The 27,053-nt window shown below is 37.7% G+C and overlaps 3 protein-coding genes across 3 annotated transcripts; 1 reads left to right on the top strand and 2 right to left on the bottom strand.

The window, feature by feature from the left end:
* The first annotated feature begins 4,397 nt into the window (after positions 1-4,397).
* Positions 4,398-8,134, top strand: LOC125187700 (uncharacterized). Its single transcript, XM_048084330.2, has 5 exons — positions 4,398-4,794; positions 5,318-5,914; positions 6,169-6,277; positions 6,867-6,933; positions 7,766-8,134. Exons 1-5 carry the CDS (start codon positions 4,515-4,517, stop codon positions 7,892-7,894), a joined length of 1,182 nt encoding a protein of 393 aa, XP_047940287.1. The 5' UTR covers positions 4,398-4,514; the 3' UTR covers positions 7,895-8,134.
* Positions 8,135-8,704: 570 nt separating this feature from the next.
* On the bottom strand, positions 8,705-13,055 carry ETG1 (E2F target protein 1 (ETG1)). The gene is made up of 14 exons (XM_048083413.2): positions 12,721-13,055; positions 12,238-12,351; positions 12,023-12,130; positions 11,793-11,924; positions 11,504-11,548; positions 11,287-11,403; positions 11,037-11,192; positions 10,549-10,620; positions 10,292-10,405; positions 9,936-10,138; positions 9,685-9,820; positions 9,364-9,591; positions 9,091-9,158; positions 8,705-9,007 (listed from the first exon to the last, which is right to left on the bottom strand). The coding sequence occupies exons 1-14, from the start codon at positions 12,886-12,888 to the stop codon at positions 8,884-8,886; spliced, it is 1,785 nt and encodes a 594-aa protein (XP_047939370.1). The 5' UTR covers positions 12,889-13,055; the 3' UTR covers positions 8,705-8,883.
* Positions 13,056-21,809: 8,754 nt separating this feature from the next.
* KT2 (potassium transporter 2) lies at positions 21,810-26,785 on the bottom strand. Its single transcript, XM_048085454.2, has 10 exons — positions 26,282-26,785; positions 26,144-26,203; positions 25,769-26,003; positions 25,445-25,690; positions 25,300-25,353; positions 24,459-24,719; positions 23,983-24,035; positions 23,796-23,913; positions 23,120-23,374; positions 21,810-23,048 (listed from the first exon to the last, which is right to left on the bottom strand). The coding sequence occupies exons 2-10, from the start codon at positions 26,180-26,182 to the stop codon at positions 21,952-21,954; spliced, it is 2,358 nt and encodes a 785-aa protein (XP_047941411.1). The 5' UTR covers positions 26,183-26,203; positions 26,282-26,785; the 3' UTR covers positions 21,810-21,951.
* Positions 26,786-27,053: the final 268 nt, after the last annotated feature.

Consider the following 27,053-nt stretch of genomic DNA (forward strand, 5'->3'; position numbering starts at 1 on the left):
TTTTTTCTAGTGATAGATTTTTTATTTTGAAGAATGTTTTGTTGATACCTTCTTTTAGAAGAAATTTAATTTCAGTTTCTAAATTGTCTTTTTATGGATATTCGATTTCTTTTAATGACAATTGCGTTATTAAGAAAGATGGTTCTTATATCTGTCGTGGTATCATGGAAAACAATCTGTACACAATCACTTCTACACAATTTAATCAACGTAAATCAGAACTCAATGCTACATCGAAAATTTCTAAGAAAAGAAAAGAACCTTCAACTTCAATGAATGAAACGTACTTATGGCACCTTAGACTTGGTCATGCCAACGAAAGAAGGATTCATGCGATGGTTGATCAAGATCTTATTAAAGGTCTTGAGAAGGAACCATTTTCGCAGTGTGAGTCCTGTCTCGAAGGCAAGATGACTAAGAGACCTTTTAGGTCAAAGGGGAATAGGGCCAAGGAAGTACTTGAGCTCATTCATACTGATGTGTGTGGACCAATGTCAACCGAGACAAGGGGCGGTTTTCGATATTTCGTCACCTTTACAGATGACTACTCGAAAATCGGATACATCTATTTGATGCGCTACAAGTCTGAAACTTTTGACAAGTTCAAGGAGTTTAAGTCTAAAGTGGTGACACATCATGGTAAGAGTATCGCCTGCGATCTGATCGCGGAGGCGAATACCTAAGTGCCGAGTTTTTGGACTTTTATCAGTGGCGGGAATTGAATCCCAAACGACTGCGCCGGGCACACCCCAACAGAATGGCGTGGCTGAAAGAAGGAATAGGACCTTATTGAATATGGTCCGCTCGATGATGAGTTATACACGGTTACCTGTTTCGTTTTGGGGTCATGATTTGCTTTCAGCAAACTATCTCTTAGACAACTTACCTTCTAAATCAGTTCCTACTACCCCATATGAGTTGTGGAATGGGCGAAAGCCCAATCTAGAACATCTCAGAGTATGGGGGTGTCCGGCTCATGTATTGGAAAAGGATCCAACTAAGCTGGAATCTAGGACGGAGGTTTGTGTGTTTATAGGATACCCTAGAGGAACGAAATCTTATGAATTCTATAGTCTCAGAGATCAGAAAGTGATTGTGAGCACTCATGCCACATTCTTAGAGGAAGACTATGTAATGAATCATAAGCCCAGCAGTGAGATAGCTCTTGAAGAGCTCACTCAAGTCACAACTTCCATTAACCAAGAACAACTACCTAGTGTAACAACAATTCCAGAAATTTCAACTAATACTCCAGATATTGTAGTGCCGCGCCGCAGTGGGAGGGTCTCTCATGAGCCCGATAGATACATTGGTTTGGGTGAGTGCATGGATCACTCCTCGGACAGCAATGTACTTGATCCCTGAAATTTTGGAGAGGCGCAGACAGATGTCGATCATTGCGAATGGGTGAAAGCAATGGATTCGGAACTACAATCAATGGTGGACAAAGATGTCTACGATTTGTCTGTCCTACCCGAAGGCTGCACTGCCATTGGGAGCAAGTGGATATACAAACGTAAACGTGGACCCGATGGACGAGTTAAAGTCTTTAAGGCAAGACTAATGGCTAAGGGGTATACCCAAAAGGAAGACATCGATTACGATGAGACCTTCTCCCCAGTGGCCATGCTCAAATCGATATACTTTTGTCTATAGCAGCTTACATGGATTGGGAAGTATGGCAGATGGACGTCAAGACTGCGTTTTTAACGGGAGTCTTGAGGAGACCATCTACATGGAACAACCCGAAGGCTATGTGGTAAAGGGCAAGGAACACATGGTTTGGAAGCTTAAGAAGGCCATTTATGGCCTCAAGCAAACATCTAGATCATGGAACCAGTGTTTCGATCAAACAGTTCAAAAGTTTGGATTCGAAAAATGCCCCAATGAAAGCTGTGTGTATAAGAAGGTTGAAAAGGGAAATGTTGTGTTCTTAGTTTTATATGTAGATAACATTCTTCTAATTGGAAACAATAAAAAGATGTTGTCATCAGTGCGAACTTGGGTGTCCAGCCAGTTCGAGATGAAAGATATGGGTGATGCAGGACACATTCTCGGTATCAAGGTTCTTGATTGAATACTGTAAAACTCTTATTTTATTTTCCAATAAATAAAACAGATTATTTTTTTTTGTCATAATGTTGTTATGTTTTACATTTAATAGATGTTAATGCATGTTTAAATTTATAAGTTAACTTAACAAAGTCTAAGTCTTTGTTTTAGTAGACCGGTTGTGGGCGTCGTCCACTTTAAGGTAATACGGTCAGTTCTAAACAAAGAAAAAAATGAATTTCACAACCTAGTTGGAATTTGACTATCCAACGAGAAAGGTTGCAATGTCAGTCCGCATATTTCTAAGCCTTACTGAAATAAGATGACATTGGTGTGGTATAGCACTGAACGGATCTAACAGCAAGACTTGCCTTAGGTTATCTACTGAAAGGCGAGTTGATAAATATTTATTTCTTAATCAATGTAGGTTAGCATTGAGCATATGGTATTGATTATGCACTGCTTTGACTTATCAAATGGTGCGGGTTTTTCGTAACCCAATTATCCTGATATATTGGGTAGTGGTGATCAATATCTAGCGGTGCTAGGATTGCTATTATATTGAATCGTGCGCGAGCTGAGTCTCGTTTGATAATGTCCTCAAGAGGAGCGCGAAACAAGGTTTTATTATTCGGAACCTAGCTAGTTGGAGTGTGATTACTCTATGAATAATAAATAAGCGTTTCATGCTAAGTCCACTCTTGGAATTAATAAGAAGTTAATTAATTAAGTCAATAGCAGACATTAATTAATTAATGGACATTTTAATTTTAAGCGCAGGAAATGAAAGTTAAACGGAAACCCGGATTACTTGTAATTTCGGATTTGGATGGGGAGAGTTCAATATTACTTCTGTAGTGGCTGCTCATAATATTCCAATTATAACTTATATTAAATTGTGGGTTCAATTTAATTAGTAAAAAGTAAATTGGATGAGCTCATATCCAAAACCTTCCATAGATCCTTGTCTGGGCCCAAAAAGAACTTAATATAAATAGGAGAATAAAGGAGACAAAAATAACACAATTTTATCTTTAAAATTTTCGAAAATTTTCAGCCCCAAGCTGAAGGAATTTTCGAATTCCTCTCCTGTTTCAAAAAGGATTTCTTCTGTCTTTCTTTATTTAAGTCCTAGTATTCTAGTAAGATCAGCCCACACTGATATTGGGATACAGTTCGGGAACCAGAGAGAAGATTTGTGGTCTAGTACTCAAAGCATCACGTGGAGAAGAAGCTAGCCATCTTTAATTCTTTGGAGAATTATTTAGGTATTTTTCTGCTCCGTAGAAAAGCATGTTTTAGGTTTCAATATTCTTAAAGCATGATTGATTCAAGTTATGAGCATGATACATGTGAAAATTACGAGAATAGGTTTTGTCTAAATAATCTGATAAATAGATCTGATTATTATGTGATTGTTATTCTTGCGCCCGCTTCTGCTGCCAGTTCCAACACTTAGTATATGCCCCCCTTTGATTTTTTAATATGTAGACACCTCTAAGGATAGTACAACTGACTCAATTATTTAAAGTGCTTAGTAACCAAAGACAAGGATCGATCTTTGACCATTTAAGTTTTTTCTATTACTATCTACCATATTTGAATTGTTTATGTTATGGTCAACTTCCATCGGATCGGCTAACCTGTTGGATGCACATATAACCCAAGCAAGAACTAAGTTTAGACTTTAGCTAGCCTCATGGTGGCAAGATGGCAAGAGTAAGAGCATTCACTACAGGAGTCTTTCCCACCGAGTCGTCCCAGTTCATTGCACTTTTTTTTTTTAATATTTGATAAACACCAATAATTAAAATGAATTAAATTGAAAGAATTTAAGGAGGACCATGGAAAGGCCGTGGGAGGGCTGAGATGACATGGCTGTGGTGTGGTCAATTCTAGGGATGTCAATCGGGCCAGCCCATCGGGTTTCGGGCCAACCCTATTCGGGTTGCGGGTCAATCGGGTGCGGGCTAATCGGGTTGTGATTTTTTCAGGTTATAAAAGTTCAACCCTAACCCTAAAAGTTCGGGTTTCGGGCTAGCCCAACGGGCTAATCGGGTTGCTACCGATAGAATTAACATGCTATCAATCCAATAAAAAATGGTGCAAATTAGTTATATTTATAAAATGTAAAATATTTAATTATGATAAATTTGAAATATATGCTTAAACTTAAACATAAACATGATCAAATACTAATATTTGAGATTTATGCAAAATAAAATATAAACATCAAAAAATTTTAAAGCCTGTTTTAGAAATTTAAATATATTTTTTTACTGAATTTGAAGTTTCTAATGTATATCTAGTGAATTCATTCTCACGCATTTTCCCGCCCAAAGCGAATCTTCTCTATCACTCTCCCTAGTCCCTACCAATTTACCGGAAATCTCCCTCTCTCTCAGTGTCTAATTACCAGAAATCTCTCGCTCAATCAAGTACTGACGCCAATCCCAACGGAAATGGAGACTAGGAACCGCAAACCCTTATCAGACATCACCGACTTTCACAACCTTACGCCCCTCTCCGTTTTGCGCGAGCTCATTTCCTCCAATCCAACCTGCAAACCCCCACTTTCCATCTTGAGGTCTAATTCCAATTCCACCAACCACAAATTAGGCCCCGAATCCTCCGATAGATCCAACACTAGCATCGGCTCATCCAGCGTCGGCGCCTCCTCTAATTCCAAAACCGTTCTATTTCGAAACCTTCCAAATGCACTCCCTCCACCTATTTCTCCGGGTAATTTCCTTTCACCTTTCATCTCTGTTTAATCACGAGACTCGTCTATGTTTTGATTGATAGTATATTTTTGTGCGGGTGTTTTTGGGGCTAACATGGAAATGTGCTGAAAAGACCTAGGGTTTTCGAGCTGGATGCGAAAGCTTATTGGGTTGTTGAATACATTAGTTGCGTTGTCGATGTTTAGGTTTTTTGATCGGATTACTTTTTCCGTTGCTTCTTAACGCACTAATTCATGAGTTCGTGAGCCATTTTGTTTGTTCCCAAAATTCTATCAGTTGTTTGGAGGTCAGATCTATAGCTGACTCCTGATTTGAAGCTCGTAGTTCTAGATTCCGTGATACTAATTGTTGGTGGGATTACATATAGATTGTCTCATTTTTATTCTCTATATTCTAGGTGTTCTGTTTCATTCTCAAGTGTTATAGATGTTTATAGCATGTTTATTGGTCTAAATTTTAAGCACTAGTGAATTTTTGTGCAATTAGATTGCAAATAATTTGTAACATGGCTCTTACTGAAGGTGATATTGGAACCAAGAATGCAGCTTACAGTCGAAGAAATAATATTGAAAATTCCAATAAAGAAAGAGAGGCACAAGTTATTGATAGTCGCACATCTATTGAGAAGAGGAAGGACAAAAGGAAGGCCGCTGCTGTACCATTTAGTTCATCAGCTTCTGAGAAAATGAAAGAAAATCGGAGTAGGATCTGTAACATGTCTGTTACTGATGGTGTTATGAGCATGCGAAATGCAGCATATGATCGAAGAAAGATTATTGAAAAACCCAGGAAAGAGATAAACTCTGATTTGATTGGCTGTCACACGCCTCTTACGGAAAGGAAGGACAAAGGGAAGGCCGTTGCCATGCCATATAATTCATTACCTACTGGGAAGCTAAAGGAAATTCAGAATAGTATTTGTAATTCCAGCACTCTGGTTGAGAAATCATGCCAGAAAGGCGAAGGAAATCACAGTTTCTCTAGTGGTTTTGCTGAGGATGTGAAAGAGAGTAACATGGATAAGCTTGTTTCCTACAGCCACTCCTCTGGAAAAACAGAGAAAGGGAAAGCAAAAATCAGCTCTTCTAATGCTGGATTGGGAAAACAATCCGAAATAGGTAAGAATGTTTCAGACACTTCGTGCTTTTCATTTGAGAAACTAAGATAAATAAAGTGATATTACAACATAATAGATCTTCCATTTTGCAATTAAAAGATATAGAGAAGGATTATTTCAATCCTTCTACGTCCTTCATTGGGGGACCAATGGACAGGCCCAAGTTTGTGAACACTGCTAACTTCTTGCCTGAGAAAACAAAGGGACAGGGGAGTGTGATTCTTGAACCATCTAACATTTGAGAGTCATCTGCAGCTATGGCAGCCATGACCCGTCCATCAAGGAAGATGAAGACAAGTGCGAGGAATAATAATGCTTTTGGGGTTTCAAGTTGCCCTACAATCACGAGGACCAAAAAACTACAGTAAATCTCTCTCTCTATCTCTCTATCTCTCTCTCGTCTCTTACGTTCAGAAATAGTTGATAATTAATAACACATGCACACACTTAACCAAGCTTCCGTATTACACATTCACCATCTCTGGCAATTACAGAAGAGAGTTCTGTTTAGAAAATTGAATAACTTTTGAGATATTCAATTCTGAAACCTTTTCAGTCTTATGGACAAGCTGGTATCAGCCACTTATACGCTAAGTGCTAACTCACTTTAATGGTTAAATGACCTTGTGATACACTATCACTGATTTATATAGACTGTTTTGCTGCTATAGATTTGCTTTTGTTGGTGAACCGAGGAAGTTCTCTTTCTGATATTAACAATTCTGGTAGAAACCAAAAGTATTCATTTGTCTTGTAAGGTGTTGTAAAAACATGCGATGACTCTATGCAATTTCATTGTTATGTTCATAGTCTTATAAGGAAAAATTGTCATTTTACTTCTGCTCGTTAGAATGATCATCTGTAGCAATAAGCTGTCCTGATGCTATATTCCTCTTATTTAACCAATATCTGCCCCTTTCACTGATCTACTGAATGCTTCTTTTTTTATTTAGGAATGATCTTGATGAAGATGTTAAACATTTTAATTCATGGACTGATCCACAGGCAAATGCTAGAAAGGTATGTACAATGTTCTCTTTCTGAATACAATAATCCCTATTCTTGTACAAGTAATAACAGATTTTACGTGAAATAGCATGACAGTTGATAGCTATTTGTAATAAAAAAATAAAACCTCAATGAGATGCAATTGTTTTTAAGGTTTCAAAGATTACAGGACATTTCTTTCTTTTGTTGGGTAGACTATGCACCAACTTCTGGGGGTCTTTTGTAATAATTCTACATCTTTGACTATGGTGCTTTCCACTTAACCTTGTTGTACTTTTACTCATTCCCATTGTGGCTGATGTTACTGAGATAATGTAGTACATGCATGTATATTACGTTTGAAAAGTAAAACTGCATAAAATTGAAATAAGATCACATTGTCGGTACATTGATTTCTCACGTTTCAAATTTGTGGTATGATATGAAACTGGCCTTTGTTCTGTCTTTCCTTTATGGAATCAGTTATCTACCACCATTACTATCATGTTTCCTGTTTGATTGTTGGAATGAAAGTATATTCTCAATTTTGTAACATTCTCTTTATTAGGCCTTTTGGGTTTGTTGAAGGATGATAATCTCCTCAAGTTAATATATTTCTCTAAGTTCTGAATTACTGGCCTTTGCTCTCTTTAATCATATCATGTTTGTCCATTCTCAAATCAAAATAAAAGTTCTTACTGTCTAGCATAATCCCATCAAACTGGTTTTGTTCACTTCTGATTGAAATTAGTAATGTTTCATTGAGTGCTTGTCTCCTATTCAATCTTTCTCTCTCCCGTGTAACATATCCTGTTATTGATGAATTGTTCACTTTCTGATATCTATGATTGATGTGGTTTTGCAGAAGAGGCCAAAAACTGAAAATACAAGTGAATTGCCAGAAGAATTCATTAGAGAGAAAAAAGCATACTATGACGACATTGATAATTTTGAACTGCCAGTAGAGGAAGTATCCCAAGATGAGTCAGATTAGGATAAGAAAGTGCCTATCAGGTTCGGACTAAATAATCGGAGGTTCCATGTACAGTTAACAGTGGCGATGCATCAAATTTGTTTAGTCAAATGTATAGTTCAGATTTTACTGTTATCTTACTCTTTTGCAGCTGTAGATCATACGCCAAATAAATACTTGTCTGTAGATCATGTAATGCGAATTCATATCTTATCTTATACATAAGCGCTAATATCATGTTGCGGGTATGTACCTTCATTAGTTTGCTTTGAGTTCCTCACTGTTAAAATAGATTTACCATTATTATTATTATGTGATGTTTCATGTCTACTGTCCTGTACAGTAACTGTTTCAAATCTTCTTCTTGTATGGTTTAATTATATCATATAGGTTTACCAGTATAGTAAGGTTGTGATACACCAAAACTATATTTATCCAAATAAATAAGACAATTTTGAATATAAAATCTTCATATATATAGAGACATGTTAGCTGAACTGAAAAAAAGTGGTTTGAAAAATATAAGAACGAACGTTATTTGTAAGTGTGAAAAAAAGGAGAATCTGTGCTGGAATAACTAGTTTTCGTAATAAATTTATTAAAAATGGTAGGCTGAAAATTTATTTGGAATACAAATATACAATACATAAAAACATAGTATTAGAAAAACAAATTCAGTTATAAGCAACATTTTTTTTTATTTTTAATATTGTGTTGTAATTTAAATGGTACTTATGATTTTGGTTCTAGACTTCTAGTGAAAAATTACTCGTATTTTACACGGATTTTCAGTCAGATTGTTTAGGGGTTGCTAAAGTTTGTTTCAGTTGGTAGAGTTAAGTATAGTCTCATACGAGACAAAAATGTAAGTATCCAATTGGGTAAAGAGTTTGTAAATGGCATTACTAATGATGTGGGAGAACATCACTTCATTCTGACAACAAAACAAACTAGGAAGACATTAGGGGAAAGAAGGATCTACAACAGTCACTGTTTATTTATCATCTGCTTCAGAGATACCCTTGAAACCTATTCTTCCGGAGCCTCTCAAGTTCTTTCACCATTTGCCAGTGTTCCATCGACAAAGAAGTCGCCCCAAAACTGACCGACATCAGGCGCCCCATGGTAAGCCATCTGCAAGGAAAAATCCATAAGCTTGGGAAACAGACATTGATCGCAGAATGAGGATTAAAAACTCAGGCTACAAACATCTTTACCTACTAAAGTCTTCTCTGCTTAAGCTCCTATCCGCTTGTCGAGCAGCAACTAGATCATCTTCGACAGCCTGTAATTCATCAGATGATTTCATTTTTTAAAAATACCATATGGATTGACACCAGTTAAGTAAAGATCAAACCACACCAAGACATTAATATTGAGATGCAGCACTAGCTTTTACCTTAAATAGAGCTGAAAGTAGTACATAAAAACAGTAATTTTAAGACTAACATAGATTAGAATTAGACTAAAAAACCGGATTTAAAACCGACCTTCTGCAGAGGTGGATCAATTGAATGAGGTAGTGATTTCATGGTAGCCAAATACCATCTCCAAGCTTTCAGCATTTCTCCATCCACCCCTGATGCAGGGTCAACTGAAGATGGGTGAAAAGGGAGGACGAGATCAGCAGGCAGGATATTTGATTTGCCTTCGGAAAGGATCAGGAATTGAACATCTGCAGGCATCTCCATTTTATAATATGTGAAATCATAATGAACCTGTGGTATGCAAAATCAGATGGAACTGATGTAAGAAAGGGGAGGAGTGTAATATTAGTCTCCATTAATACCACTGTAAATAGCAAAATGAACCTTTTGTGACTCCATCATGCTTCTTAGTACTTGTGCATTTTCAAGGCCTCCAGAGTTAAGGGTTCCAGATTGTAATGGGGTCTCGTCAATGGTTAAATGTGAGCCTTCGGCTAACTGTAAAAGCCCAGGCACCAACCTGTGGATACAGGAACATATATGATAAGACACAATCTTCTTTCATGTCCATTATAAATAAAGCAAAAGTTTGCAAAATTATCAATTCAGCAGATAACAAAATTGACTATCTTTACCTATTTGTGTTGTAGTCTTTCTTTGGGGCGAGGGTAGCTGAATTGAGATAATCAACAGTGAGAGGCAAGCATTCTGTGAAAGGTATGAGGCTTCCTATGATCAGTTTAAGATTATTTCCAAATACAGACATGTTTTCTTTGTTAAAGCAAGTAAGATTTAGAGATAGCTTTCCAACAGCAACTTCATCTACTCTTGCATGCACCTGCACATTGTAATCATTATGCTGAATAAATTATCCAAAATAAGCACGAGTTCATCTTAAGTTTCAAAAGGCTCTACTCAGAAAATTGATGTAGGCCTGTATAAGTTCTATGCGATTTTGTTACAGAAAAAGACGGAGAAGCAAGATGTATACTCTGGATAGCAGGTGCAACAAAATGTATTCAGCTGCCAACCGATCACCTCCAAGAACAGCTGCGAGATGTCCAATAAGCGCTTCCCTTATTTCTTTTATTACTGGGGTTGTTAACTGCAATTATCAGGAAAAACAAAATCTAGGTTGTTAACTGCAATTATCAGTGTCAAACAGACAGAAATGATTGATATGCTACAGAGTGCTATATAGTGCAGAAGTTTTAAGAGGCACAGATCAATCAATATTTTCCAACCTACCTCCAAATGAGGACTGGAAACAAAAGCACTTGGTCCAAGCTTCCGGTGCACAACACAATGAAGTCGAGGAACCTGTACCATTTAAAAATCAGCACACCTTGCAAGTATCTTGACTGGGACCAGACATGTCAAAAGCATTCAAGGACAAACTGAGAATCTAAAAGCAATCTCTCTCTCTCTTGAAAATCTTTCAATCTCAATCAGCATGTATTTTCAGTTGTAGAAATTCACAGTTTAATTACAGATATGATTTAATTTATCACTCTACATAGCAACCCAAAAAAAGGTTACCCCTTTCTTTCTGTCTATGACAAAGATGCCGGAATCACTTATGAGGGCCAAAGAAGAAGAAAATGGACTAATTAAGTATTAAAGCATGATCAAACTTTAACATCAAAACTTGGAGACAAGCATAAGATAAATTCAGATTACATGCACAAATTGACATATTAAGGTGGAAAATAGTGAAAGTGAAACATGATGCTGACCTTGGAGGGAGGAAGACAAAGTAATTCATCTTCACAAAAGTCATCCATGACTTCTTTATCATCTATGAGTACGGTAAGGTCTGGGTCAAAAGTGAAGATGCCAACAAACTCAAAAACTTCATTAAGCTTCAAGTCTGACTCAGGAGAGTCGTAAATCTGCAAATTGTAACATTATTACCACAATGATCAATGGATCATTTATAAAGAAAATGAAAATTCAATCTATCTAGCTCAGAAACTATGCATTCACCTTTACAAGACAAGAAACTGAATTTCTTTCAACGGCAGGTGTACTTGAGTTAGATGTACTTCCTTCAGTCACCACCTTCTGCAAATTAAATGGCTCAAAAGCAACTCCATCCTCACGCTGTGAAAAAAGAAAAAGGAAAAGGTGGGACAATCAGGGACTCTTAACTTATGCACAGGAAAACCATAACTTGATAAAATACTAAGAAAGTTGAACATGCCATCTTTTTCGGATTGGGAGAATCCTCAATGGCATGGCCTGGTTCCTGTAAAACATATGTGAGTTTCAGGTTAGAACATTATTATAATATATTCCCATCCAAGGACATTGTAATATTTATTGACATTGTAATATTTATTCATATATTTGAACAATGACGGTTTTCAACTATTAGTGATGGAATACAGAGATGATGTAAATCACATGTAAGCCAATGTTAGACACAAAACATTATCTGAGAACAAAGTGAAGTTTTGCATAATCGTAACTAGTTCAGGCCAATGATTTACCACCATATCAGCATCACTCTTGGTTGCTTCATCCTCCCTCTGCCGCTTCTCCCTAAGTGGAGAAATAGCACTAATATACGGATTTCTCATAGCATCAGGGGAACACTCTACCCATGAGTTCTGCCCAGGAACCTAGAGCAAGATTTGATAGGATTATTAACCATGCATTAATTTAATGGGCAGTAGCTAAAGTAACAATATCAAATGAGAACATCAAAGAAAATGCTCACAGGGGTACAGTAAAGAAGTCGGCGCTCCCAAATCCGCACATCGGATGATGCATCAGAAGGACCATGGGAACCATCAGCAAACTTATTGGTTATCCACTTATCACTGTCCTGCATTGATAAAACCCGAAAAAATGACATCAAGTATATCCCTCTTTAGACTGAAGGAAAGCCAACATTACATTAACGAACTAGAGTTAGTGTAACGCCAAACATACCTTATAAGCACCAACATAAAATTCATTTCCCAACATATCTTGTATCATGCCTCGAAACCGAACAAGAGTATTGGGTTGCACCCATTTCATCGTTGATGAATTAAGCAACGGCACCTGACAAACATAACATAACACAAACATATTAGGAGAAAATTATAAAGTAGAGTACTACTATACTGAGAAACAGGGGCAGAGCTAGCATATCACTAGATAAATTCTCCCACAAGATAAATTCCTGGCTCCTCCCCAACTCAGCAAAACAACTCAAATTACCCAATCACCCAAGAAATAGATCATTACAGCTAATACGGTCCAGAGCACCATCGGTTATTTTGAAATGACAGAGGGCCTGAATTTCATTTTCACAAACTTCAAATTTTGAAGATCAAACACTTTTTCAATTAAAAGAACACACGTTGAGTATGATGTCTCATTTGGTCAAACAAATTGGGGGGAAAGATTATTATAACGGCAAATACGAACCTGAGACAGGCCGCCGTCATCGAAGAGAAATTGACGGAAGACTTCGGCAGCTCCCCAGTCCTTGCCGTCGAGCGCGGCCGCGCTGGAATCGGAAGAAATCGCCTTATCGAAGGTGGATCGGACTGCTCCGAGAGGGTTTGCAAGACAATCGTAGGGTAGCCCAACCATAGTCGCTTAATTCCGCTGCGTTCCTGATTGATTCCGCTTTTCAAATTTTGATTTCTTGAGTGAAATGAGAGCTAGGGTTCCTCTGGTGGGAGTTGATACAAATAGAAGCGGATGATTTTCCCGCGCCAAAGATAACCTCAAAGTGGCAGTTCCCGCCAAAATCCAAGGCCACGTTCCCGCCTGTTTCGGTTACAATGATAAATAGGGAGTAGGAGAAACTAGACATGGCCACGGTTCAAAAACCGCCAGTTCCGACTTACAATGATAAATAGGGAGTAGGAGAAACTAGATATGGCCACGGTTCAAAAACAGCCGGTTCCGGTTCGGAACCGGCGGTTCCGGTTCGTCGAATGCTTGAACCGTAACCGGCCCGAATACCGGTTATCCGATTCCGGTTTAACCGTCGGTTATCGCCGGTTCCGGTTCCGATTACTAATCGCCGGTTTTCAGTGGTTCCGCCGGTTCCGGTTCGGTTCTGGTTCTTATTTATTTTTTATTTTTTTATTTTATTTAAATCTTATAGTTATAACTTTTAAATTCTGTAGTAAAATCCAAAGAGAATTGATAATGATAAAGAATTGCAATTTTATTGATTTGAAACTTTGAATGTAAATTTCTATAATACAATTACAAGTTACAAAATACAACAATACAACTATACACTTGAATTTAAGAATTTAAATACAAAATTACAATTTACAAAAAACATATTAAAGGACTTGAGCTCAACTTAAATTTAAAATTTAAGTTGAGGTGTGTAACAGCCCGGATTTCTAGGGTATAATAAATACGGCGACTGCTACTTAGGTGATCTTAAATCAACAAGAATGTAGACTAGGGTTTCATTTAAAGAGATTTGACCAAGTGTTTAACGAAGTATCAAGACAACAAGTCAACGGCTTAAATACGAAAAATCATAATTTAATAGATATCATAGGCTAAGCTCAAAAGTCAAAGGTTTATTGTAGCTCCAACAAAACGCAATATTTCCCAATATTCCAATAAGTTCAAATCAACCAAAGATAAATAGTTTCAAAAATTCAGCGGAAGCAATCCAAGAGGAAGCGGAGTCATGTATGAAGACACGACTACACTTAACGTTCCAAACATCCATTTTATTCGATTCAACTGTCTAAACACCACCGACCGCCCGTCGCCGCTCAACCTGCACATAGGGAAAACACATGCAGGGCTGAGTATTTTAAACATACTTAGTGGACTCATGCCAAAACGTTTTAATAGTTATGCCACTCTTACCATAGTGAACTCGAGGTTTAGCATTTAATTTAAAAGATAGCATCGAGTATCACAAAATATTTCATGGACTGGTCAGTCAAACAATACCTCTCATTTTCTCATCAATCAACAATATCATGGTGCGACGAAGTGTGGCCACACTTTCGCCCACGAGACCGGCCGACTAGCAAGGACGGCTCCCGATCTCCAGTGTACACTAGCCTGATAGGGTTTGCGGCCCTACTCAGACCCGAATTCGTTTATATAGCCCTATAGCCTAATGGAGCGTACTCGCAAACTAGGCATCAGACACACACAATATCCAAAATAATCATAGGCATGGCATAACAGTTTATTCCACCCTTATCGCTCCACTTTCATATATTTGCAACATAAGAGAGAGTTTAAGAATAAAGCCCACCTCGATTTCCTTCGATTTCAAGTACGTATTTCTTCTTGTTATCACACCGAGAACGCGAGCTATCACCTTTAGTTCATGTATTTCAAATAAGTCTCAATCATGGATCAAAATCATGCATGTTCTCACGTTTCCCTTTCCCATCGATTATTTTCAATATTCCCATTCAAAATCAAAGTACGATTATCAAAACGCTTTTATCCACACAACAACTCCAGATTTAACATCAAATCGTGTCACGCATGAGTGTTTCCCACACACAACACACGTGTGCACGCATACCGAGGCGTGCACACACACACGCGGTCACACACACATACATGGTCACACACACACACACATGCATCCAAATTCATCGATTAATTTCCCCCTTCACTCGATCTAAATGCATGTGGACTCAAGAACACCGATTGATCGGTAGAAGAAGAGAAGATCAAAATAAAAATACCTTTTCAATAGAACAATCGGTAGGAAACAATTAGGATCTTGATTCTTCAACAAATTCTCGAATTGCAACTTCAATTCTTCTCCAAAAGATGAAGAATTAATGGAGAAAGTAGAAGAAAAATTTGAGAGAGTGGGAGAGGGAGAGAGACGACGTGAGGTAGGGGGACGATTTTTGTGTGATGCTAGGGTTTGATTTCTCACTCTTATTTATAGAGTGCAAGATATAATCCAATAATTAAATAAATCAAGATTTATAGAGATATGGTGGGAGAAGTGGCGTTAAAAAGGTTGAGGAAAAAGGGGATTTTCGAAATTTAGGCTATTTAATTAGCCTATGATTTAATTTAGATATTTCACGGAGTAGAATACAATATCACGGAGCAAGAATAAAAATAATAATTCTCCCCAATTAAATAGGAATAGGCGTGATTTTCAATTCCTACTCCAAGGAATTAATTAAAATCCTAATTTAAATAGGATATGGCAAGATCCTCTTAGATTTGGCAAGATATGCTAGGATATTTGAATTTATTTATGCGAGAGAATAAACAAGGGATCAAATAATATAATAATAAAATCCTTCTCCCATGAAGTAGGGGATTTTCGAAAATCACCCTTGAGACAAACATAGGGGCCGAAATTCACCAATTAAATAAGGAATATTGGACTTTAGATTTAATTCGGACAATTATCCCAAGCAATAATTAAATCCAAGAAAAATAGGATTTCTTTCCAATAAATAGGAGGGGTCGAAAATTCCACTTAATTAAATAATGCTCCTATTAAATTCTCACTCATCCCTTAGGAAAAATAATTCACCACAATATTATTTCACCTCGCATCAAAATATCCACATATTCGAATTTCACCTCCACTTCACATTTTCCACCGACTTTGACCATTCCACGGCCACGTCATATTTTCCACAATATTGACTATTCAATAGCCACGTCACATATTCAACAAGTTTGACTATTCAACTCAAACTCAACTCCATATCGCAATTAGGTCACAAAGAATATTGCAATAAATTACTCATCATTTAATCCACATATATCATAGCATTAAAAGTATTTAATGCAAAAATTTTCACGTCTCAAAAATTAGGGTTCGAAAAAGTGGGATGTTACAAGGTGCCTACATATCCTTAATGGGGGAAAAATCTGATATTAAAAAAAAAAATTGAAAACGGTCGAAAACCGCCGATTTTCTGACCGAACTGCCGGTTTGTATTAGAAAACCGTCGGTTTCTGACCGAAAACCGACAGTTTCCGACACCTTTTCAGACCCTACGCTGCAACCCTACGCCTACGCCTGCAACCCTAGCCCTGAACCGTCGGGAACCGGCGGTTTTGTGTCAGAAACCGGCGGTTTTCCAACCTTTTTCAGCCCTACGCCTGCAACCCTATGAACCTACCGGCGATGGCTACATTTTCCCGGAAAACCGCCGGTTCCGGTTTCATATTTTTTGAACCGTAACCGGTCCGTTATAAACCCTAAACCGGATTTCGAACCGGAACCGTCGTCCGGTTCCGGTTCCGGTTCCGACCCGCCGGTTGGGAACCGGCGGTTAACCACCGGTCCGGTTGGGTTTGGCCACCTCTAGGAGAAACAAGAGAGAATTCGGAATAAGGGATTAATTTCGCTGACCTCTCGAAATTTAGGATTAAAATCGCTGACCTTTCGTAATTTGGAATCGTGACATGCGTATTTTTTAGAACAAGGGATTTATGACATTTTCTCCTTTTTCTATTCATTTTTAATATTACCTCCCTCCCTCCATTTATCAATTGCCTAAATCACCCCTCAAATATTTTACCTAAATTCTATAAAATTTGCCGTCTCTACAAAATGTGAACAATTGCCTAAATTTGCCGTCTCTACAAAATGTATACATTTGTCGTCTCAATAAAATGTGTACAAAATTTGCCATGCTCTGCAAAATATTTTACGTGAACTTTAGTCTTTTAAATAATAATAGTAATTTTGTTCAAGACAATTATCAATCACCATACCAATCCATAAACATGTATTTATCATATACTATCTAGAAACATCATATATTTACTTATAAGGATTCTTTTTTTAAAAATCCATAAAAGTAACCATTAAAACTCATCCTCTGTGATTACTTCCACAAAAACATGGATTTAAAAATCATAGTTTCATAAAATACTTCCATAAAGTCATAGTTTCACAAAATACTTCAACAAGACACAAGAGCATAGACAATCCATGAACTATGTTCTTCAAAAGCATAATTCCTTAGAATACATTATCACTAAATTGGCTTCCTTGGAGTGAGCTTCTTCTTCGTACATTTTCTCGCTGTACGTCTTCTAAGTTTATGCTTTCCTCTACCTGTATGCTATGATTCATTTGGCTGAAATTTTTTCAAACTAATGTCAGTTTATAAAAAATAGTAGGCTCCATACTACAAATTCTACACAATTAATTCTTTCATATCTTATTGGTTCTTCAACTGCAACTGCCCCCCGCTTTTGGCTTGTATTACCATGCATCCCACCTAAAGGTCGTCCCTTTGCATGACTCTTTCTGCAACTCAAGTAAACAAAACAAAAATAAGACCGAGATAATAAAATAAAGAGTAAGACGCAACTCCAAGTAATTATCTTTTCTTTGTGCTATTAAAGACACAAAGCAAACATTGTTTCTTCATCCATCAAGATCTCAGGAGCACCAATTTGTGATTCTTCAAGTGGAGTAATTTCTATGCTATCCCAATCAATACTATCAATTTCATTTATGTGATCCATCCTACCAAATAACAAAAAATTAAATATATCAAAACTGTCAATATAATTTTACAAAGTTCCAAATATATATATATATATATATAGAAGAAACAAACGAGTATATAAATGTATTATATATGTGTGTGCATTCTTTCAGCACAAACAAACATGGATATATATGTATACTCTGCTGCACAAAATTTTAAACAAATGTATCTCAAAAATTTCAATTACGTAAGCAAAGTGATTGCAAAACACTAATATATTCACCCTATAACATAATCTCTCCACTTTTTTGAGACGTATATTGATAAGTCGTATTCTAAGCCTTGGTTACTGGTCAGTATGTCGTGAAATGCATGTATTATCTGCAAAACAGTTGCTCAAGTGTGCAGGATTAAGGGATCCAAGCCAGTAGGAGATGATTCAGGCGACGCAAGTGGAAAGAGCGCTAGAAGGGTGCAATACTGACAAGAATGCATGCCAGAGAAAAGGCTCGAGATGGAGAAGAAGGATAGCTGGGATGATCATTAACAAGGGCAGAAAAGTCAAATTGAGAAGGAAGCCTACCCTAAAAGCAAGGGCAAGCCTCCATATAAAAGAAGCCACTTGGAGAGAGACAAGTAGTTCTTAGTTCGAAAAAGCTCTCGGTTCTCATACTCACTTAGTAGAATTCTCTCTAGAAGATCAGTCTTTCAGCATTATCCAGTCTCTCGTTCCTCGCCACAGCTATGGTCACTTGACGTCCAAGAGTCTGCCGGAGAAATCATCGTCCTACCGTTCCAGCCAGTTTGTCGTAGTAGTATAGCGGTATCACCGCCCGGAGTGGCAAAATAATCGTTATTTGCTTTCTAGTTTAATCTTTACATTCTTTCTTCGTTGGATCTGTTGCAAACATTTATCTTTGTTGCCTTTTGAAGTACTTGGTGAAGATCCAAACGTTTAAGTTATGAAATTTCTATTCCGAATGTCTCTTTGGTTTGAGTTTGCTTCAATCTGCCTAGGAAAGTTAGATTTAGTTATCGCTTTTAATATTTGAGTGCGTGCATGTATTTTCTTTCGAGTAAGCTAGATCTGTAGTTGTTGATCGAATTTTGTAGTTATGTTTCAGTTTGAGTTTTCGTGCATGAATTTCCTGTTTTGCGCTGTGATCACAACCTTGCAGGTTAGTCAGTAGAGGCAGTTTGCAATTTCAGCTGTTCATCTTAAGTTAAACATTTTAATCAATAGATCTTGAGTTTGAAGTTATGAATCTGAGTTTAGTCATGGAGTTTGTGTTCATCTGATTTCTGTTAATACTTGGTGAAGAAGAAAACGTCAAAATCAACTTTTGTCTTGGACCACTTTTACTTTTTAAGTTACTTTTGCTTTTGTCTCCCACTTTTCAGTTGTACCTTCCAGACCTGTCAGAAAGCCAATCAGCCACCAGATATGCCTTGTTGTCTAAATTTCCTCTTTTAGTAACTGTCGACTTTTCACATGCCTCTGAGATACCTTGTCCCCTATTTTCACGAACACAACCACATGCCTGTTATTTTCACGCCTACTAGTCAGTAGAGTACCGTCTTTATTTCTCGCCTAGGTAAAATCCCAACCCCAAAAGCGTGATAGCTAACCAAAAACACCCAGGAATATCACCACAGTTATCCGAACGTGTCCATCCTTGTGAGATTCGACTCTTACGTCCATTATACTAACCAGTAGAAGTGGGTTGAGAAAATTTGTTTGATACCAAGTTCCGGTTATCGTGCCAACGACTCCGCTAGGTCGGGAATCTCATCCTGATCAGTTTGATACACCCCTGCATTTACACACGTTGACCGAGAAAACCTGCACTTTTATGTATATACGTCAGACAAACAAAAAATATGTATGTATGTATAATTCATATGCAACAAAACAAAAAAATATGTATATATGTATATTACATATACAGACACATATGTATATATATTTTTGAATCCTTACAGAATCATGACTGCTTTGAGTTGGAGAGACAGAAGAGGAGGATGGAGAGGAGAAGCGCTTGGAAAAAAAAAAAGACGGGTGTTTGAAAGTGATCAAAAAAACGGCGCTGATTTTGTAGAATTTAGGTAAAATATTTGAGGGGTGATTTGGGTAATTGATAAATGGAGGGAGGGAGATGATATTAAAAATGAATAGAAAAAAGAGAAAAAGTCAGAAATCCCTTGTTCTAAAAAATACGCATGCCACGATCCCAAATTATGAAAGGTCAGCGAATTTAATCCTAAATTTCGAGAGGTCAGCGAAATTAATCCCTTATTCCGAATTCTCTCGAGAAGTAAAAAGTAAATAGTATTATGAAATATTAGGAGAAAATTATTATGGATGAACTAAAATAATATTTCCTTCGTCCGTGATGTATAGTCTCATTTTGACTCAGCACGATTTTATATATTGATCTTATAATAGAATGCGAGTGTAATGAGTTAGTTTGATGGTGGAATTAGGCCTATCAAAAAGGTAACAGGTATTTCCCAACCTGATATCCGCCGGATATTGGATACCCGTTACCCGCAAAATTCGGGATCGGGGTCAGAATCTGGTAGTAAAATTTACAAAATTTTAAAATGCTAGATTTTCTTTAATTGATGTTGAGTTTCTATTGGAATGCTCCATCTCAGAAAACATAAATAAATACATGAGTTGTGAATAGATGTTAATAAGCTTATTCACAAGTTTAAAAACTACTCCCTCCGTCGTTGAATATGAGTCTCGTTTTATTTATTTTAGTCCATCCGTGAATAGGAGTTTCGATTCATTTTTACTATATGTGGTATTAGGGTCTCACATTCCACTAATTCATTCAACTCATATTTTGTTTAAAACTAATATATGCAAGTGATAATCATATTCCACTAACTTTTTTCACACACTTTTCTTCACATATTTCTTTAAACCCATGTCGCCAAGAAATGAGATTTCTAATGGCGGACGACGGGAGTATCCCACATCGTTGAGTACTTGATAGTAGTCCTTAACCAAATCTATACAAATATTGACAGATGCACATTCATTAAATTAACTACGCCCGCATTTGCAAGTGCAGGATACCTGCAATACTTTGCGGGTTCGATTGTCAGGTAGTATAAAATGTGTTTTTTCGGGTTCAGGTACCCATGAATTTGGATGTGGATATCCGCATATAATCGTTTCGATCCAAAATGAAAAAAAGGTAAATGAGATTTAAATCGCGGACATCTAAATCCAAATAATAAAAATAGGACATTTTTTCAAGGACGTGGGGAGTAAAAGATTATTCATTATGACTAATGACGCTCATTTCTTAATTTTAAATTCTTCTTTATTTTATACAGAGTATTTTTATATAATATAATTATATTTAGTTAAAAGTGTACGATATTATTCAAATTGTAAGCCTCTTTCTCTAATAACGTAATTGCCAAACAAACAATTTACTACCAGTAATATAAATACAGTATAACAGACTCAAACTAAGTACTAGTAAATAATCATATCATGCTACGATAACTCTATAAACAAAATAATAACTTTATAAATAAACAAATATCAGGCAGAGTTGACATGCGATGGTTGGATAAGTTTGGTGAATAAAAATGCCAACTACTCAATGTCCCACTCAGTTCACTCATACATGATGGTTGGATTGTTTTTATCAGGGCTTACCCAATCTGTCGTAAAATATCTACATGTATATCACATTTCAAATCGGATCGGCAATATTCGTTTAAATGAGCTATACAAAATTTATACGCCCAATTCGGTTCCGTATAGTTTTTCATCTTTATACTCCCTCCATACCACAATAAGATTTTGTCATATTTCCGTCATTCCCACAATAAGAGTCCTATATATATATATATAAGTAGGACTAATATTCCACTAATTTTTTTACAACTCTTGTCCAAACCAAATAGGATCTTGGGACGGAGGAAGTATTTTATTTTCTGAATCCTCTCTTTAGTTGTTTCATAATGAGTTGATCCACCAACTCAAACATAAATTGATTTTAATTTCCGTACATAATATAATAGAAACAGTTTAGGAGTTAGAGAGTAAAATTTTCACCCAAACTTCTAAAATTAGACAATCTTTATCAATTGTCTTCTTGTATGACTGAATCCAACTTAACAAAATCTGCATCTACTGGAATGTACTAAGAGAGAGAGAGAGAATCTAAAAGCCCTCAAGTTTTACAATATCTCAAACAATATAAACCATGCCAACCTCAAGAAGCGATGCAGGAGGTACCTTGAGAGACACGTCCGCTCCCCTACAGTTTCTTCGCAGGAAATTATACCCCAAATTGATAGCCAATCTCTTCCACACCGACGACCCTTGTTTTGCCCGAACATGCGAATGCCCTAAAATGAATGCTATCCCTGCTTGCTGTGCTTCATACAGATCCCGCACCTCCTCCTGCACCAGCATCTCCATCTCCGTTTCGCACCCCTCGTCCACCGCGAACCGAACCCTTCTCTCCGGCACCCCTATCTCGACTATATCGCTCACGCTGTCCACCGTCTGGAACCCAACCGAGACGCTCGCCGGCTCCGTCTCGTCCTCCATTTCAAACGCCGACAATGGCACCGTGCCAATCACTGCCAGCCTGCACTCGCTCGTTGATCCCGCGCCCTCCTCCTCTTCCTCGTCCTTGCGCACATCTATGATGCCGCCATGCGCCTTGTACCAGTCGTACCGGATGAACTCTGACAACCTACTCACGAGCTCTGACTCGAATGAGTCCACGTCCTGGTGGACGTCCCGGTACCCGTAACGGACAATGCACCTATACGAACGGTGAGCTGCCGGGCCCACACGGCCGACTAGATACCGCTCTGCCGGGGGCACGTACGGCACCGGCACTGATTTTATGCATACGAAGACGAGCACGCGGTGGAAGGCCGGGAGGTTGGTCACGAAACGTGAGAAGTTGGCGGGGATGCCGGAAGTGAGATCGGTGAACACAAGGCCAACGCCTGGGACGCGAGCGATGCCCAGGCTCGGACCCAGGGCTAGAAGCCATTCTAGCGAAACCTTGTTGTGGAGATCGTACTCGTATTTCTTTACTGTGGTGTAGTGCCAAACGAACATGATGGTGACCAGGAAGAGCGCGAGCAAGATGGGAAGCCATGCACCTTCGAGGAATTTGATGAGGGAAGCAGAGAAGTAAAGCAGCTCGATGGATCCGAAGAAGAGCAGGAAACACAAAGCCACCAGTGGAGGTTTGTGCCAACAAAGGATGATTACTAACGACGTTAGGCAAGTGGTTACCAGCATCACTGCCATTACAGCCAGCCCTGCAACCAACAGCAAACCCACGGTCAGAATTTTGTCGAAAATGTGAGATCACAAAGCGGATGAGGTCTACCCGATGCATTTCCCATGTGTTTTATGTCTCTGAATCCAATGGTTACTGCAATGCAGAGGATCATCAGCAGCCAGTTGATCTCGGGTATGTATATCTGACCGTGTATCTTATCCGAGGTGTGAATCACCTTGACCCTCGGAAAACAACCGAGTGACTGACTCTGGTTGATGATAGAGAAAGTTCCGCTGATGATCGCCTGACTGCCCACAACTGAAGCTAGTATTGCCACCACAAGTACTGGCCACCTTACACTTTCTGTTGAACAATTTTATGCCACAAGACACCCATAAATTCATTACTAAAAAAGGTTATTATTCAATAATGATAAAAGAGAGTTTTCACCCCAAAATTCACAAGGCTTTGTCATTGATGCTCACTGCATTTTTCAACGTTAATTAGCTAAAAACATTTAATCTCCACTTCCCGAATATCATTTATGTTCGTGTTCTTTTACCATTTTGAAGGGGCGAACTATCAAAGCACAGAGTGGCAAAACTCAACTAGCACATATATATCCTGTGGCAATGTCATGACGACTCTAAATGGATTGAACAAATTGGTATGCGGAAAATTTCCCCAAATCAGAGGAACAATTCAAAGTTTGCATATTAGATTAGAGCATACATCAAGAAACCAATCATGAATCATAGTCTCTCTCGACTTTACTAAGTGATACCTGGAACAGAAACATAAAAGCCAATCTTATGAATTGTATGATGGTGTCTCGATAGGTAAGCTGCTTGTCCCATGTATGCCAATATTAGTGCTGGATAAACCAAAAAGGTGAACGCTATCTGAAACAGCATGCCATATGTTAATCTCTCACCAAGAAAAAGTCGTTATATAATAAGCAGGTACTTCACCTGAATTGCTGCATGTGAGAAATGGCCAAGATCAGCAAACATTGCTTCAGAACCTGCACGATGGATCTGTGCTCAAGTTCATGATTGGGAAAGTTATATATGGATCATTGCAATAGGATTTCCGCATCATACAAAACGTAGAAGTCACAGGAACATCTGAAACTAGAGTCTGTACAACAAATAATACATTTACTAATACTGAATTCACTTATTATAGGATTCTAAAACGTCAAGAGTCTGTTGAAGAGATGATGAGTGTCAAATAATACATTCATATTGCACAATCAGCAGATTGAGACATGCCCTTTAATTGGATCAAAATTTTTTACCAGTTAATACTCAGTAGTCTCTGCTTACCCAAGATAATGTTCCACCTCCCAACACTAGTAACATATAGACATTATTATTCAGAGTAATTATGCAAAATCGCGATACTGTCAGTAATAAAAGTTTCATACAACTTAGAAGAACTATACCTGTTATGCACAAAAGTATTCCACCCAAAGACATCCACCCTCCTTTTCTAGTCTTCTTCAAAAACTTTATCATATAAGACGGGGAAAGTGCTTGATATACATGATGATTCCAGTGGAAAATATTATACAGGCCGAGCGCACTTATGCATAACAACCAAGTAAGGACTATTGGCGCAAAGAAGAACCCAATTCGATGGGTGCCGTAGTGTTGTAAAGCAAATAGGCACACTAATATGAAGCAAGTAATCGGTACCATAGCATCTGCACAATATGAATTGTACAACTGTAAAGATGACTTGATTGAAGTAAATATCAATATCAAAATATAAAATGATCATTCAGTTTCCATAGAAAACCATATATAATCTTCAAGATAGCCAAGCTGCCAACAAACCAAAAATGATGTAGTGTATAATGAAGCAACATAGAAGGCGCGGGGGGGGGTTCAATAAACCAAGGAGAACATACTTTAGAAAGAGCCAGATAAAAACCATATGATTTAACCATATCGAACAAAATAACCTGAGAGTATCAGATCTTTATATACAGTTTGTTTCTCTCTAGAACTAGCAGAAAACATGGCGGGTCCTAAACCATAAGTCAATTCTACATTCTTAGCATTATTCTATAGTCTTCTAAGAGAAAAACCGATAAAACAAATTCACCCAGCACTATGAACTGATGAAAATATATAGTGACACAACTTTCCAATCATCTTCCTCTTAACTACAGAAAATATTAGACACCATTCTTCAACTATAATGTGGATCCAGTAATTCATGTTTAGAGAAGAAAAAAGAGAGATATGTAATATACAAGGATGTATGGAAAGAAAGCTTACATTGGTGATGATCCTTAGACATCGATAATTCAAGACCAGAAACAGCAGAAAAAACTGCAGGATGCAGAAGCATATTTTTATTTATCCGCACACTTAGATCTCTTTATGAAAGTAGACCGTGAAGTAGCTAGTTTAGATAACTTGCCAGATATGGCTGGAGTTAGCAGACCATCCCCAATGACCATACAAGTGCCAAGTAGAACCAGAATTAGTAAAGCAACGTGCAAGGACTTATGATTCTCTAGCACCGCTTTCACCCTTGAACTGTTCTTTGTTGTTGGAGGTGGCTCGAGTATATACGTAGAGAGAGCTTCATCAGCAACTTGCTGGTTGGGGAGAAGGCTAACTTTCGCGTGCCTGCATATCAAGGAATACAAAGCAAAAGTACCACCTGCAAGAACGAAGAACCAACAGTCCATCATCGACATAATTAAACTGGCAGAAACAAGTTCTCTATCAAGACACACACCTTCTCCATTGTCATCAGCTCGAAGAACTATGAAAACATATTTGAACAAGGGGACAAGGGTTAGTGTCCAAAACACAAAGGAAAGAACCCCAAATATCTCTTCATTTGTCTCGGAGTGATGAATATCCTCCGCAAACGTGCTCTTGTACACGTAGAGAGGCGAAATGCTGAGGTCCCCGTACACTACACCGAGACTCTGGTAAGCTAGTAGCAGAGTGGCCTTCCAAGAATCCTTCTAAAATTCCCACAAGAAACAGCCACAATCTAAGCATATATCTCTAATTTCAACAATGTTCAACTGAAAATGGAACTGTTCACTTGCCACAACCGATTTCATATGCTGTGAATGCAAAACGATAAATGAATTCAACTAACCTTTGGATTGGACCAGCAATTCCCACAGCTAGGATCCATTGAAATTGAATGAAACTAGAGCTGAAAGCAAGAGAAAATTTAGGTGCAGATCTCAACTACAGAAAATAGCATGTGGAAAGGAAAAGGAAATGGCCAAACCTTCCTTGAACCAGTGCTACACGAAAACATCTAAATCATAAATCAAAAACCCCCAAAGTAATAAAATGCACCCAACTTTTTCCCAATTATTAGAAGTCTTCCCAACAGTGTATGTTAGTGCCTCCACAAAATAAGCAAGAAGCAGGGAAAATGGAACAATAAATAATGAGAGAAAATATCCGCAGCTCTCTCACATTATAGATAAGAGTTAAGTAAGTCGAAGTCGGTAAAAGAAAGGTGAAATGAGAGTGTAACAGAGAAGGAGAAAGAGTGGGACAGAGAGGGAGGCCAACATCACATGATTTAACCACAATTATTTTATGAAATCATCACACACACACCTAATTGAGCCCCACGAGAATTAAGGCGATTGTACTCTCATTCTATGCCTTGGCATATTGTTATTATAATTATAAACCCAAGTTGTAGTTTCAAATGACCGACAGCAGAAAATTCCCACCAACATTCACGAATCAGAGCAATAAAATATGTGAATAATTAACAAAGATGAAGAAACGAGCTAAAAGAAATGTGCCTTTTTTTTGTTCCACCAATTTTCAACTCGGTTAGCTCAGAAATTGGTTGCAAATGCCACCGCTTTTTTGAATAAAATTTAACTTTTTTCTTTGCGAGTTCGAGAAGTGGAATAAAAAATGGCAACGAATCGGATAAAATCGCAAGCAAGGAAAAAAAAAAAAAAAAGTAAAATTATATTGAAGAAGTTATCTGGATTATGGGCAGCAGCAGCACGTGATAAGAACATGCACCCTCT

The sequence above is a fragment of the Salvia hispanica genome, chromosome 5, assembly GCF_029641045.1.
Source record: "Salvia hispanica isolate PSC_SH4W2 chromosome 5, Shi_PSC_v1, whole genome shotgun sequence".
Taxonomy (NCBI): Eukaryota; Viridiplantae; Streptophyta; class Magnoliopsida; order Lamiales; family Lamiaceae; genus Salvia; species Salvia hispanica.

Bases quoted from the DNA above. Each gene is read 5' to 3' on its own strand.
- KT2 (XM_048085454.2), bottom strand. From the start codon at position 26,182: ATGGATCCTAGCTGTGGGAATTGCTGGTCCAATCCAAAG. The intron at 25,354-25,444 runs GCAAGTTATCTA...TGCATCCTGCAG, and splicing joins GCTAACTCCAGCCATATCTG to TTTTTTCTGCTGTTTCTGGT. The intron at 23,049-23,119 runs GTAGACCTCATC...TGTTGGTTGCAG, and splicing joins ACACATGGGAAATGCATCGG to GGCTGGCTGTAATGGCAGTG.
- ETG1 (XM_048083413.2), bottom strand. From the start codon at position 12,888: ATGGTTGGGCTACCCTACGATTGTCTTGCAAACCCTCTCGGAGCAGTC. The intron at 11,925-12,022 runs GTGAGCATTTTC...ATCTTGCTCTAG, and splicing joins GACTTCTTTACTGTACCCCT to GTTCCTGGGCAGAACTCATG. The intron at 9,821-9,935 runs GTAAAGATAGTC...CTGTATCCACAG, and splicing joins AAAGACTACAACACAAATAG to GTTGGTGCCTGGGCTTTTAC.
- LOC125187700 (XM_048084330.2), top strand. From the start codon at position 4,515: ATGGAGACTAGGAACCGCAAACCCTTATCAGACATCACCGACTTTCAC. The intron at 4,795-5,317 runs GTAATTTCCTTT...CTCTTACTGAAG, and splicing joins CCCTCCACCTATTTCTCCGG to GTGATATTGGAACCAAGAAT. The intron at 5,915-6,168 runs GTAAGAATGTTT...AGTCATCTGCAG, and splicing joins GGGAAAACAATCCGAAATAG to CTATGGCAGCCATGACCCGT.